This window comes from Ovis aries, chromosome 25, assembly GCF_016772045.2.
Source record: "Ovis aries strain OAR_USU_Benz2616 breed Rambouillet chromosome 25, ARS-UI_Ramb_v3.0, whole genome shotgun sequence".
In the NCBI taxonomy this organism is placed as follows: domain Eukaryota; kingdom Metazoa; phylum Chordata; class Mammalia; order Artiodactyla; family Bovidae; genus Ovis; species Ovis aries.
Genome location: NC_056078.1, coordinates 34,508,410 through 34,522,499, shown reverse-complemented (window position 1 = coordinate 34,522,499; position 14,090 = coordinate 34,508,410). Strand labels below are relative to the sequence as shown.

General features: G+C 44.6%; 1 protein-coding gene across 7 annotated transcripts in view; it reads right to left on the bottom strand.

Annotated features, from left to right (window-relative positions):
- Nucleotides 1-7,305: 7,305 nt before the first annotated feature.
- The window catches only part of LOC101113398 (collectin-43), a 57,808-nt gene continuing 51,023 nt past the window's right edge, over nt 7,306-14,090 (bottom strand). For 3 of the 7 annotated variants that reach the window (XM_060406582.1, XM_060406584.1, XM_060406585.1), the window contains 4 exons: nt 11,573-11,680; nt 11,157-11,264; nt 10,682-10,798; nt 7,306-10,579 (listed from right to left, as the gene is read on the bottom strand). In XM_060406582.1, coding sequence (XP_060262565.1) covers nt 10,560-10,579; nt 10,682-10,798; nt 11,157-11,264; nt 11,573-11,680 — 353 coding nt within the window. In that variant the 3' untranslated portion in view covers nt 7,306-10,559. The remainder of the gene's footprint in view (nt 10,580-10,681; nt 10,799-11,156; nt 11,265-11,572; nt 11,681-14,090) is intronic. The other 4 variants (XM_060406581.1, XM_060406580.1, XM_060406579.1 and 1 more) reach the window with 2 other exon arrangements.

Below are 14,090 nucleotides of genomic sequence, written 5' to 3'. Positions count from 1 at the left end.
ATGAAAAATCAGCTTCTATGGCTCAGATGCCTTTCTTGGTTTAGGCATGGATTGAAATTCATGCCTTCAGTGCATGTGCCCACTTATATGACTATAAGCTCATCTCTTACGGACAGATGTTCAGACATAAGCAGCCACCAAGTCCAGATGAAAAGCACCTGAGTTAGACTCAACACTCTTCCTGCAGGCTATATCAGGAGAAACACTTTTCTGGTGAGACTGAATTTCCTTTCCCTCCATGCAGAGCAGAAGGGTCTTGCAAGCCAGCTGAAGCAGGATCATAGGTTTCTGGATACAAAATGACTCTCATTTGTATCCAAAGAGACTAACTGCTAAGTCTGCTAAGTCGCTTCAGTCGTGTCTGACTCTGCAACCCCATAGATGGCAGCCCTGGAGAATCCCTGGGATTCTCCAGGCAAGAAAACGGGAGTGGGTTGCCATTTCCTTCTCCAATGAATAAAAGAGAAAAGTGAAAGTGAAGTTGCTCAGTAATGTCTGACTCTTAGTGACTCCATGGACTAGCCTATCAGGCTCCTCCATCCATGGGATTTTCCAGGCACGACTACTGGAGTGGGTTGCCATTGCCTTCTCCAAAAGAGACTAAGATATATCCCCAAATCACTATCTTCCTACCTTTTGGAGAAGAGTTCTCATCTAGGTATAATTGTGACTCAATCCCCACCAAGGATAAGGTCAAACACCTGAGATGATTAGGTTATCCCAAGGGGTAGGAGAGGGTGGATTTGGGGCCCTAGGGCCCTCAAGCACAAGATCCTGGTTACCTCTGTTTCATAATCACTTACTTCAGAACTTACGAGAGAGGTGGTTCGGCATAGGTGTATCTTGGAGATAAGGAATAAAGGAATAAATCACATGCCCACCCAGCCCAATCCCTAATTATTTTACGGACTTTCCTTCTTGACCATCCATTCAAACGAGCCTGTACCATTCAACCACTTAAGGCCACATGTATTCCCAAGGGATGATAATTAACTACTAGGATGTGAGTAAATGCTGTCTCGTACATCCCAAAGGGAAGCAGGAGAATCATGTCTTCTTGAGAGTTTAAGAAGGGGTTGGTATAAAGGTACAAAGAACCCCCAACAACTGGTGGCCCAGTGGTTAGGATTCCTAGGTTTCACAGTTGTGGCCTGGGTTCAATTCCTGGTCAGGGAACTGAGATCCCATAAGCAACATGGTAAAGCCAAAAGAAGAAAAACAAGTTTTCTCCCCAGTGTACCCTCAGTTTGAAGTCCCTGTAACCCATGGCTTATTGGTTTCTTTCTTTTGTTTTTGGCCATGGAGCAAGGTATGGGGGATCCTAGATCCTGACCAGCAATGGAACTCATATCTCCTGCATTGCAAGCAGGAAGTCTTAACCACTGGACCACCAGGGAAGCTCCCCCAAAGCTTATTGGGTACTATCTGTTCAGTTCAGTTGTCACTCAGTTGTGTCTGACTCTTCAAGACCCCTTGGACTGCAGCACTCCAGGCTGCCCTGTCCCTCACCAACTCCCAGAGTCTACTCAACCTCATGCCCATTGATTTTGTGATGCCATCCAACCATCTCATCTCTGTCATTCCCTTCTCAACCAGCCTTCAGTCTTTCCCAACATCAGGGTCTTTTCTAATGAGTCAGTTCTTCACATCAGGTGGCCTAAGTATTAGAGTTTCAGCTTCAGCATCAGTCCTTCCAAAGAACACCCAGGACTGATCTCCTTTAGGATGGACTGGTTGGATCTCCTTGCAGTCCAAGGGACTCTCAAGAATCTTCTCCAACACCACAGTTCAAAAGCATCAATTCTTCAGCGCTCAGATTTCTTTATAGTCCAACTCTTGCATCCATCATGACTACTGGAAAAACCACAGCTTTGACTAGATGGACCTTTGTTGGCAAAGCTATGTCTCTGCTTTTTAATATGCTGTCTAGGTGGGTCATAACTTTTCTTCCAAGCAGCAAGCATCTTTTAATTTCATAGCTGCAGTCACCATCTGCAGTGGTTTTGGAGCCCATAAATATAAAGTCATCTATTTGCCATGAAGTGATGGGGCCACATCTTAGTTTTCTGAATGTTGAGTTTTAAGCCAAATTTTTCACTCTCTTCTTTCACTTTCATCAAGAGGCTTTTAACTTCTTTGCTTTCAGCCATAAGGGTGGTGTCATCTGCATACCTGAGGTTATTGATATTTCTCCTGGCAGTCTTGATCCAGCTTGTGCTTCTTCCAGCCTAGTGTTTCTCATGAGGTACTCTGCATATAATTTAAGTAAGCAGGGTAACAATATACAGCCTTGACAAAATCCCTTCCCAATCTGGAACCAGTCTGTTTTTCCATGTCCAGTTCTAACTGTTGTTTCTTGACTTACATACCGATTTCTCAGGAGGCAGGTCAGGTGGTCTGGGATTCCCATCTCTTTTAGAATTGGGTACTATAACATTTGTTAAAAACCTGATCTCTAATATGTTGCTTTACTTTATTTGTTAGTAGTCTGAATATGGCTTCCTCTAGATTAACTATTTTCTTTCTAGCTGTCTCTTTGATCACTAGATACATTATTTTTTCCCTTTTTTATATGAAGCATTCCATTCAAAATTATTCTTCTAGTCTGTAAGCTGTCCTGTGTCAAAGCCACCTGAAACAATAGTGCAGAAAAGGAATCCTGGTCTGAAACTGGCAATTTGGATATTACTTTATCCAGAGTCCACATAGTATATACTGTTCATTATTCTCTAGTGTTGACTATAATCATCAAGGACAACACCCATAATCAAATTGACCCTGTTGCTTACATTCTCTGCAATGTCCTCATGTGACTTCATTTTCTACTCTGAGATGAATATACAGTACACATCCTTTTCCCATCAGTGAATGCACCAAATCAAGTTTCCCTCCATTGGTAGAAGATATAAACATATTTATTTTTATTTAATCTTTCACATTGTATTAACATGCAAAAATTGTTTGGCAAAATATTTGATATAAAATATTGATTCAAAATTGCTAGCCCAGATTATCTCTTCACCTTGATCCTGAGAGATAATGAAAGAGAAATTGAAGCATACTTGGATTCTAGTTTCTGGAATGCAAAAATTTCTTTTTTTGTTTTCTAAACTGAAGTATACTTGACATACAGTATCCTGTATATTTCAAATGTACAACATATTAGTTTGATATATTTATATATTGTAATATGATTGCCATTGTAGTGATAATTAGCACCTCTGTCCTAAAACAGTTCTAATTTCTTTTTAGTGGATGGAATATTAGGTTCTAGTCTCTCAGTTTCATTACAATAGGATATTGTCTATACTCACTAGCTATTTGATCTCTAGGACACATTTACTACCTGTTGCAAGTTTGTACACTTAAAAACCATATTCTAACCCTTCTCCCTGTCATCCCCTAGTAACCATTTACTCTGTTTTTTGAGTTTGTTCTTGTCTAGTTTCCATGTATAAGTGATATCTTAGAGTATTTGTCTTTCTAGGTCTGACTTATTTCAGGTAGCCTAATGTCCTCAAGATCCATCCATGTTATTGCAAATGGCAGGATATACTTCTTTTGCATGGCTGAATAACATTCCGTTGAGCATATGTGTATACCTCATCTTTTTATTGATTCATTTGTTGATGGGTTCCTAGTTTGTTTCTATATCTGAGCTATCAAGAAAAATGCGGTTAAACAAATGAGATTGCATATATCTCTTTGAAAATCTGTTTTTATTTCCTTTCGGTGTATACCCAGAAATGGGATTGCTAGATCATAGGGTAGATCTCTTTATTTATTTATGTTTAGGATCCTCCATATTGATTTCCATAGTAGCTGAACCAACTTGCATTCTCACAAATAGTGTACACAACAAGTTAACTTTTCTTTTGATCCTTGCCAAAACCTATCATACCTTGTCTTCTTGGTGATAGCCATTCTTAAAAGTACGAGGTGATAGCTTATTGTGGTTTTGATCTATATTTCTCTGGTTAAGTATCTTGAACATCTTTTCATATATCTGTATCCATTTCTGTGTTTCCTTTGGGAAAATGTCTGTTTCTTCCTTTTGCCTATTTTAAAATCAGATTATTAATGACTTGTATGAGTTCTTCATATGTTTTGTAACTGCTATTCATGGTTTGCAAATTTTCTCCCAATTTATAGTCTGTCTTTTCATTTAACTGTTTCCTTTGCTGTGCAGAAACTTTTGAATTTGATGGAGAAGGAAATGGCAACCCACTCCAGTACTCTTGCCTGGAAAATCCCATGGACGGAGGAGCTTGGTGCAGGCTACTGTCCATGGGGTCGTAAAGAGTCGGACACGATTGAGCGACTTCACTTCATGGTCACCTCAGTTGTTGGGGTTTGTTTTTTTTTTTTTGCCTTTGTTGTTTGTGCTTTTAGTGTCATATCTAAAATATGATTACCAAGACTTGATGTTGAGGATCTGCTACCCTATGCTTTCTTCCAGAAGTTTTATGGTATCAGGTCTAATGTCTATGATTGATGTCAGTTAATGCGTTGTGTGTGTGTTATAAGATAGTGGTCCAACTTCATTGTCCTGCTTGTGCTGATCCAGTTTTCTCAACACCACTTGTTGAATAGACCATCCTTTTCCCACTGGGTGGTCTTGGCTTCCTTGTCAAGTATTTTGACCATATTTTGACAATTTCTTTCTAGGCTCTCTATTCTGCTCTATTGGTCTGTGTCTATTTTTATTCTAGAACTATACCATTTTTATTTCTATGGCTTTGGGTAGTGTATTTTGTATTGAGGAGGTGTGATACCTCCAACTTGTTTCTTCTTTATCAGTCTTCTTTATCAGGATTGCTTTGGCCATTCAAGATCCTTTGTGGTTCCATACAAATATTGGGATTTTTCTTTATATCTGTGAAGAATTTCATTAGAATTTTGATAGGGATAGAATTGAATCTATAGATGATGACCTATGTCTATAAATGTCTTATCTATCTCTAACTGTATGACCATTTTAACAATACTAATTCTTTCAATCCATGAACATCATAATCTTTCCTTTTGTTTGTGCTTTTGATTTCTTTCAACAAAGTTGTAAACTTTTCATTGTACAGCTATTTCACTTAAGGGGTTAAATTTTTGTCTAGGCATTTTATTGTTTTAAACTATTCAACATAGTTCTGGAAGTTTTGGCCACAGCAATCAGAGCAGAAAAAGAAATAAAAGGAATCCAAAGTGGAAAAGAAGAAGGAAAACTCTCACTGTTTGCAGATGACATGATCCTCTACATAGAAAACCCTAAAGACCCCACCAGAAAATTACTAGAGCTAATCAATGAATATAGTAAAGTTGTAGGATATAAAATCAACACACAGAAATCCCTTGCATTCCTATACACTAATAATGAGAAAGTAGAAAAAGAAATTAAGGAAACAATTCCATTCACCATTGCAACGAAAAGAATAAAATACTTAGGAATATATCTACCTAAAGAAACTAAAGACCTATATATAGAAAACTATAAAACGCTGGTGAAAGGAATAAAATAGGACAATAATGGATGGAGAAATATACCATGTTCATGGATCAGAGAATCAATACAGTGAAAATGAGTATACTACCCAAAGCAATCTACAGATTCAATGCAATCCCTATCAAGCTACCAGCGGTAATTTTCACAGAGCTAGAACAAATAATTTCACAATTTGTATGGAAATACAAGAAACCTCGAATAGCCAAAGCAATCTTGAGAAAGAAGAATGGAACTGGAGGAATCAACTTGCCTGACTTCAGGCTCTACTACAAAGCCACAGTCATCAAGACAGTATGGTACTGGCACAAAGACAGATATATAGATCAATGGAACAAAATAGAAAGCCCAGAGATAAATCCACACACCTATGGACACCTTATCTTTGACAAAGGAGGCAAAAACATACAATGGAGAAAAGACAACTTCTTTAACAAGTGGTGCTGGGAAAACTGGTCAACCACTTGTAAAAGAATGAAACTAGAACACTTTCTAACACCATACATAAGAATAAACTCAAAATGGATTAAAGATCTAAACATAATATCAGAAACTATAAAACTCCTAGAGGAGAAGATAGGCAAAACACTCTCCAACATAAATCACAGCAGGATCCTCTATGACCCACCTCCCAGAATACTGGAAATAAAAGCAAAAATAAACAAATAGGATCTAATTAAAATTAAAAGCTTCTGCACAACAAAGGAAACTATAAGCAAGGTGAAAAGACAGCCATAGGAATGGGAGAAAATAATAGCAAATGAAGCAACTGACAAACAACTAATCTCAAAAATATACAAGCAACTCCTGCAGCTCAATTCCAGAAAAATAAACGACCCAATCAAAAACTGGGCCAAAGAACTAAATAGACATTTCTCCAAAGAAGACATACAGATGGCTAACAAACACATGAAAAGATACTCAACATCACTCATTATCAGAGAAATACAAATCAAAACCACCATGAGGTACCATTTCATGCCAGTCAGAATGGCTGCTATCCAAAAGTCTACAAGCAATAAATGCTGGAGAGGGTGTGGAGAAAAGGGAACCCTCTTACACTGTTGGTGGGAATGCAAACTAGTACAGACACTATGGAGAACAGTGTGGAGATTCTTTAAAAAACTGGCAATAGAACTGACTTATGCCCCAGCAATCCCACTGCTGGTCATACACACTGAGGAAACCAGAATCGAAAGAGACACATGTACCCCAATGTTCATCACAGCACTGTTTATAATAGCCAGGACATGAAAGCAACCTAGATGTCCATCAGCAGATGAATGGATAAGAAAGCTGTGGTACCTATATACAATGGAGTATTACTCAGCCATTAAAAAGAATACATTTGAATCAGTTCTAATGTGGTGGATGAAACTGGAGCCGATTATACAGAGTGAAGCCAGAAAGAAAACACCAATACAGTGTACTAACACATATATATGGAAGAAAGATGGTAACAATAACCCTGTATGCGAGACAGCAAAAGAGACACAGATGTATAGAACAGTCTTTTGGACTCTGTGGGAGAGGGAGAGGGTGGGATGATTTGGGAGAATGGCATTGAAACATGTATAATATCATGTAAGAAATGAATCGCCAGTCTAGGTTCGATGCAGGATACAGGATGCTCAGGGCTGGTGCACTGGGATGACCCAGAGAGATGGTACAGGTAGGGAGGTGGGAGAGGGTTTCAGGATGGGGAACACGTGTACACCCGTGCTGGATTCATGCTGATGTATGTCAAAACCAATACAGTATTGTAAAGTAAAATAAAAATAAATAAATAAATAAAAATTTAAAAAATAAAATGGGTTAATTTTCTTTATTTTTTCAGATATTTCATTATCTTAGAAATGCTTATTTCGGTACCTTGATGGTGTTGGGAAGAGGGGTGGGGCTTGGGGGTCCTATTCAGAAAAGGCCAGAGAGGGCAGTCCCTCTGATTCCTGGGATCAAAGGAAAGAGTGGCTGGTTTCCTGTCTGGAGGAGGGGTATTCACCACCCTCTCCCATGAGCTTGTGTTTCATTCAGGCCTCATTCCAATTTCTGCACTACAGATGTCGTTTTAAATTTTTCTTTGCAGTACATTGTCAGTATAATCAGCTAAGTATACAGAAGCATTGATCTAAAAATTTACAAGCGAAAAGTGTAAGTTTTGGGGTCAGATGGCCTTTTTCATGACTGAGTTGCAGCACCAGTCCTCCTGATCTTGGAGGGAGAGCAGTGAGCGCTCTTGAAGGGATATCTTAGTTCCCTGCCCATGGATGGAACCTGGGTACCCTGGATGAAACCCCAGGAATCCTAGCCAACACACCACCAGGGACTAAAGGCTAGAAGCAAAGTGACTCTGGCTCTTTCCCCCATTTGAAAGCAAGAATGTTTCAAGGAGGCAAAAACTGTAAATAGGTAAAAAGTTTACTATTGAGACACAGCACAATGTATGGCAGAGCACACAGAGAAACAGGTTGTTTATTTAAGACAGAAGCAAGGCAGAAGTACGCCCCCAGAAAGAAAGGGTATGAGCATCCTCTCTAATGAGGAGGAGTGTGGTAAGCCAGAGCTAAGCAGAGACACACACCCGTGGTGGAGTGTGGGAGTCCTGGATGAGGGGGAGAGCAGTAAAGATGTGACATAAATTAACTTATACGGGACGGTCCTTCAGGGTCTTTGCTTACCTTTGGATAATTATCCTGTTAATTTCTTCACAACTGACTGGTCCATGGACCCTCCCCCAGGTGCGTGTGAAACTGTTTTCTAAGATACATCCCTTCTCAGGGGCTTATGGGTGCATGTCCACACTTATTATGGGGTGGGGCCCCTCTCTTTTCCACCCCCAAGAAGCCTTCATGAGCATGTGTAGACAGGGAAGTCTTTGTTGAACTCAGGAGTGGGCACCTTATCTCTTTGCTTTAGCAGAGCTCAGCTTTTGCCGCTAGCTTTGTTCTTAGATATCTAGGTGAGAATAAAGCTTGAATTTTACTCGACTTGACAAACACCATGGGTCTGGTCCAGAGGCACATTATCTCCTACCTTACTAAGTGCAGATTCCCTTCCTCTCTGTGTCTTGGTTTCCAGACACAGAGAAGGTTTTGACTAGGTTATCCCTGAGGCAGAGTGAAGATGAACATCCCTTGTACTTCAAGGCAGGAAGAGGTTGGGGGAAGAATCTGAACATGGTTGGACAGCCACTCTGCCTGAAATGTCAGAAGGGATTAGAATTGTGCACGGTACATTCTCTGATGAGCCATCCACAGTCACATTGTCATGGGAAGAAAGAGATCCTGGGCGGTCAAGGTCAAGGGTGAGGAGAGACTACTGGGTGTAAGGCCACTCAATCTGGCCAGAGAAGCTGGTGCTTCCCTCCACTGTGACCGCCAAGGTTGCCTTGGTGAGAGGAGTCTTGGGTTTGGAAAGAGGTCCAAACAGGGCTCTACCTGGAGGAGGCATCAATAGAAGGAATTTGAAACCATGGGAGAGAATGAGCCCAAGCCTAGAGTGAATGCAAGGAGAGAAAGGAGCCAGAGCTGAGGCACCTGCTCCCCTCTGTGGATGTCCAGGAGAGGAAAGGGAAGGAGGAGGCAGTGACCAGTGGGGTCATATGTGGCCGATGGTTGGTGGATATGGAGGGCTAGACATCTATTTTGGTGAGTCAGGGGCACTGAAGTTTTCAACAGGGGAGACTTGGAGACCTCCTTTTAGCCCCTGCCCCTGGAAAAGTAGGCTGTCCCCTCTCTTTTCTGTGTCAAGACTTCCAATGTGAAGACAGTTCAGAACTTTATTCTGAGGAAGGAGTTCCATAAGTGGCCTGCCTTGTGGCCTCATTCCGTGGCTCAGTAGGGAAGCTGTGAGCAGCAGAGGGTCACCTTTTTACATCCCATTCATCTGGGTGATAGGTGTGCATATGTGTGCCTGTGTGTTCATGTATGTAGATGGTGTGGCCTGAGTGGTGTTTAAGTACACAGGTGTGGCCAGTGCATATGCCCAAGTTCTCATTTGTTTGTATCAGTCTCCATATGAGGGAGTAAATAGGTGTGCAGATATGCTTGTGCAAGGAGGAAGACATGAACTGCTGGAAATGCTCATCCCACTACTTCAGTACTTAGTTGGCTTGAGTCCATAGGAGCCAACCCTATGTCTCACCAGATCAGGCCTCTATACACTCTGCACCTTCTCTTTTTTCAATCCCTGAGGTTTGATGAATAATGTGGATTCAAAGCTGACTTCAGAGAAAGCAGAGAAGGAGAAGGTGCAGTTGGTGGAGAGTCCCAGGGCACAGAGCACTCAGGTGTGTGCTCCAGGAGGACTCAGCCTGATTAGGATCCAGGCTTAGGGAAGAATCTCTGCTTTAAATACCTAAGCAGATGCAGGGAGAGTGCAGAACTGGCCAGACACTGGAGGCAGCCTGCCCCTGCCAGACTCAGAACATCTTTAGGGTGAGATTCTCGGTGGCCACACACCAAGGTCAGGTCCCCAGCAGCCTTGAACCAACAGGCAGCATCCCACCGCCTCTCTCAGGGTCAGTCCTGGATTCTCTGCTGCTCTGGGCTGTGCAGCTGCTTCTCTGTGCACTTGTACACCTGGCCTCACAGAGGGAAGAAATGCATCATGGGTTGGGTGACCCCTTGTCTGTCATAGGAATCTGCCCAGAGTAGGCTGGAGTGAAGTTCTGCTGAACTGGTGACATGGACCGCATCCTCCTCCTTGTCTAGTGCATCTACTTGAGCTCCTGGAGCACGTGGGGGCCGCTCTGTCCCAGCCCTGTCCTTAGCCCCGCTCCTGCCCCAGGTCTAGGTCTAGTCCCAGTCATGGTCCCAGCAAGTCCAATTTAGACCCAAGCCCAGAGAACTCCAAGCCCAGCCCAGCCTCAGTCTGAGGTCCGCCTTTGGTGGCAGCTCAGGGTCGGGTCCAGGAGCTCACCTTTCCTGTACTGAGACACTGTATTCGGGAGGCGTTGTACTACTCCCTCTAAGTTTGTCATCCGCTGCCTCAGAGTAGCAACTTCTGCAGGAGAGAGAGGCCAAGTAAACACAGATCCAGCCTGGGGTCACTCAGAGCCCAGGGCTCAGGGAAGGGTGACGCATCCTGGGGATGGGATAAGGACATGGGAGGCATGAGAGGAGGTGCTGAACTGAAGAGGGCCTGCTGGCCCCTCTGCACCCACTAGAGCCCCCAGAACTTTCTTACCTGGGACTGAAGTCTCCCCCTTTGCTCCTTTTTCTCCAGGAGTACCTCTGTCTCCCTTCAGTCCTGGGGGGCCCCTGGCTCCTGAAGGCCCCTGTGGACCGATGGCCCCAGCAGGTCCTGGGATCAGAGAAGTAGAAATGGATGAGTGCTGAACATACATTTCAGCATTTTCATACCCACTCCCCACCCTCAAACATGGACTTCCTATCCCCCAGCCATACACCCTCCACCTTTACAAATATCCCTCAGTGCCTGGATCCTCTGCTTGCATCCTCTCTGCACACTGACTGTCCCTTAACCCAACAACCAGCCTTCCCTGAATACACAGTCCCTGCTGCTCATAGCACCCTCTCCCTGGAGACAGACATTTCCCAGAGCCCAACGCTGGCTCTCTCCCTGGAATGCCAGCTCTGACCTTGAGGGTGGTGGGGTGGGCACAGGAGAACATGAGCCCAGCCCCACATCCATTGCTCACCTGCTGCCCCAGCACTTCCAGGGGCTCCGGGCTCACCAGGGGCACCTCTCTCTTCTTTGAGGCCTGTGGGGCCTGGGGAGCCCTGCATGCCTGGGGCACCCACTCCTCCTGAAGAAGGAACACATTAGAGAAACATGGCTGAGAGTGTGCTCAGCAGGTACCATTTCCTCAGCAGTGCAGCTTGTCACCAACAGGTCCAGGTGAGAGCGTGACCCGGGAGACTGTTCCTGACCACTTGGTCTCCTCTAGGATATCCAGTCAGTGTGGGAATGTTGGGGGAGAGGCCCAGGCCAGGCCTACCAGGCAGGGAGGTCCCAGGCTTTCCAGGCAGTGTGCACATACCCTGGTCCCCACCAGGGCGGCCAACATCACCCCTCCCTTCTCCCTCCCTCACCCGCCACATATCACCCTCCTACCTTTGGGCCCAGGTTCTCCTTTGGGGCCTGGTGTGCCTGGAGGTCCCATGCTCCCCTGCCTCCCTGAGGGGCCCTCTCTTCCAGCTGGACCAGGCATACCTGGAGGCCCTGGGAAAAAAGACCAGCCTGGTTAGTGGCACTGAATCTCCTTGGGAGTGGGAGTGCATAAAAGATGAGGCTACAAGATCTTTAGCCTCCTCCTAAAGATGTTGCCCCCCGAGAAGCTCCAGTCTTCCCTGAAATAACCCAGTGCAAATTGAAGGCAGGAGGAGAAGGTGATGACAGAGAAGGGGATGGTTTGATGGCATCACCACCTCAAGGGACATGAGTTTGAGCAAACTCCAGGAAATAATGTAGAACAGGGAATCCTGGCATGCTGCAGTCCATGGGGTTACAAAGAGTCAGACGGGGACCTAGTGACTGAAATACAAAACAAGTGTACTTCAGTGCCTTATCTCTTGGCCGTTTCCATTCATTTATTCTACAAGTATTCACTGAGATTCTACTACATACAAGGTGCTGTCCTAAATGCTGGGATTACTAGTGAAAAAAAAAACTGATAAAACAAAACCCCTTCCTCATGGAGCTTAAACTCAACTATGTAGAAATACTTAACCAAAAGGAAAAAGTTTAACACATGATAATCAGATCAGAATAAGTGCTACAGAGGTAAATTAAAGCATAGAGAATTGGTGGAGGTGTCTTCTAAATAGGATGGCCAGAGAGGGAGTCTATGAGTGAAGCTGTGAAGGGGGTGAGGAGTGAGCCATGGGGATGTGCATGCTCAGAGCAAGGACAGGGCCCTGGGGAGGCAGGGGGATGTGCGTGCTCAGGGACCAACAAGGAGCCAGTATGGTCAGAGTCCAGGGAGTGTGGGAGGGGGGAAGGAAATGAGCTCAGAGAGATCAGCAGAGCTGGGTGGTGGGGATGCTGTGGCCTGTGAGGTTTTACTCCCAGGGGAGAATTGCCGCCCTGGATGGACTCTCACTGAATCCCTCTGGGCAGGAATCTCAGAGGCGCTGAGGAAAGAAGGAATTGTCCCTGGAAATACAGCCCCCCAAGCAGGGTCCAGGTGTTACTGGCCCTGCACGACATGTCTGGAGCATCACCAAGTGACCCAGCACCCCCCTCTACCTCTGCTCAAGGGTCTCTCCTCTCAGGCTCATCTTGTCCTTTACATCAGGTTCTTGGGAACATGTGTGTCAGAATCTGTGGGGGGGGGCTCATCCCCAGTGCAGACTCTGGCCCCACCCAGCCCTGCTGGTCAGGATCTGAGGATGCTCGGATCTCCAGGAAATTCCCAACCTGTCACCGTTGAAGGAACCAGTGCCTGGATCTGGGGAGCCAGTGTGGAGCCTGGTCTTGGCCCGACTGTGCACTGTTCTCTCTCCAAGCACCAACCCAAGGCCAGGCTTGGAAAGCACAAGAAAGAGAACAGGTACATCATGCAGCTGAGGGCCACTGTAGGGAAAGTCCCCACCCCTCCCCTGCCCTAGTATTCAATTCAGGACCCTCTGGGAGGTAGAGAATGCTAGTACCTTGAATCAGTTCAGTTCGTTCAGTTGCTCAGTCGTTTCCGACACTTTGCAACCCCGTGAATCGCAGCACGCCAGGCCTCCCTGTCCATCACCAACTCCCAGAGTTCACTCAAACTCGCGTCCATCGAGTCAGTGATGCCATCCAGCCATCTCATCCTCTGTCGTCCCCTTCTCTTCCTGCCCCCAGTCCCTCCCAGCATCAAAGTTTTTTCCAATGAGTCAACTCCTCGCATGGGGTGGCCAAAGTACTGGAGTTTCAGCTTCAGCATCATTCCCTCCAAAGAAATCCCAGGGCTGATCTCCTTCATAATGGACTGGTTGGATCTCCTTGCAGTCCAAGGGACTCTCAAGAGTCTTCTCCAACACCACAGTTCAAAAGCATCAATTCTTGGGCGCTCAGCTTTCTTCACAGTCCAACTCTCACATCCATACATGACCACTGGAAAAACCATAGCCTTGACTAGACGGATCTTAGTCAGCAAAGTAATGTCTCTGCTTTTGAATATACTATCTAGGTTGGTCATAACTTTTCCTCCAAGGAGTAAGTGGCTTTTAATTTCATGGCTGCAATCACATCTGCAGTGATTTTGGAGACCCCCAAAATAAAGTCTGACACTGTTTCCACTGCTTCCCCATGTATTTCCATGAAGTGATGGGACCAGATGACATGATCTTCGTTTTCTGAATGTTGAGCTTTAAGCCAAATTTCTCTCTCCACTTCCACTTTCATCAAGACGCTTTTAGTTTCTCTTCACTTTCTGCCATAAGGGTGGTGTCATCTGCATATCTGAGGTTCTTGATATTTCTCCCGGCAATCTTGATTCCAGCTTGTGCTTCTTCCAGCCCAGCGTTTCTCATGATGTACTCTGCATAGAAGTTAAATAAGCAGGGTGACAATATACAGCCTTGACGTACTCCTTTTCCTATTTGGAACCAGTCTGTTGTTCCATGTCCAGTTCTAACTGTTGCTTCCTTACCTG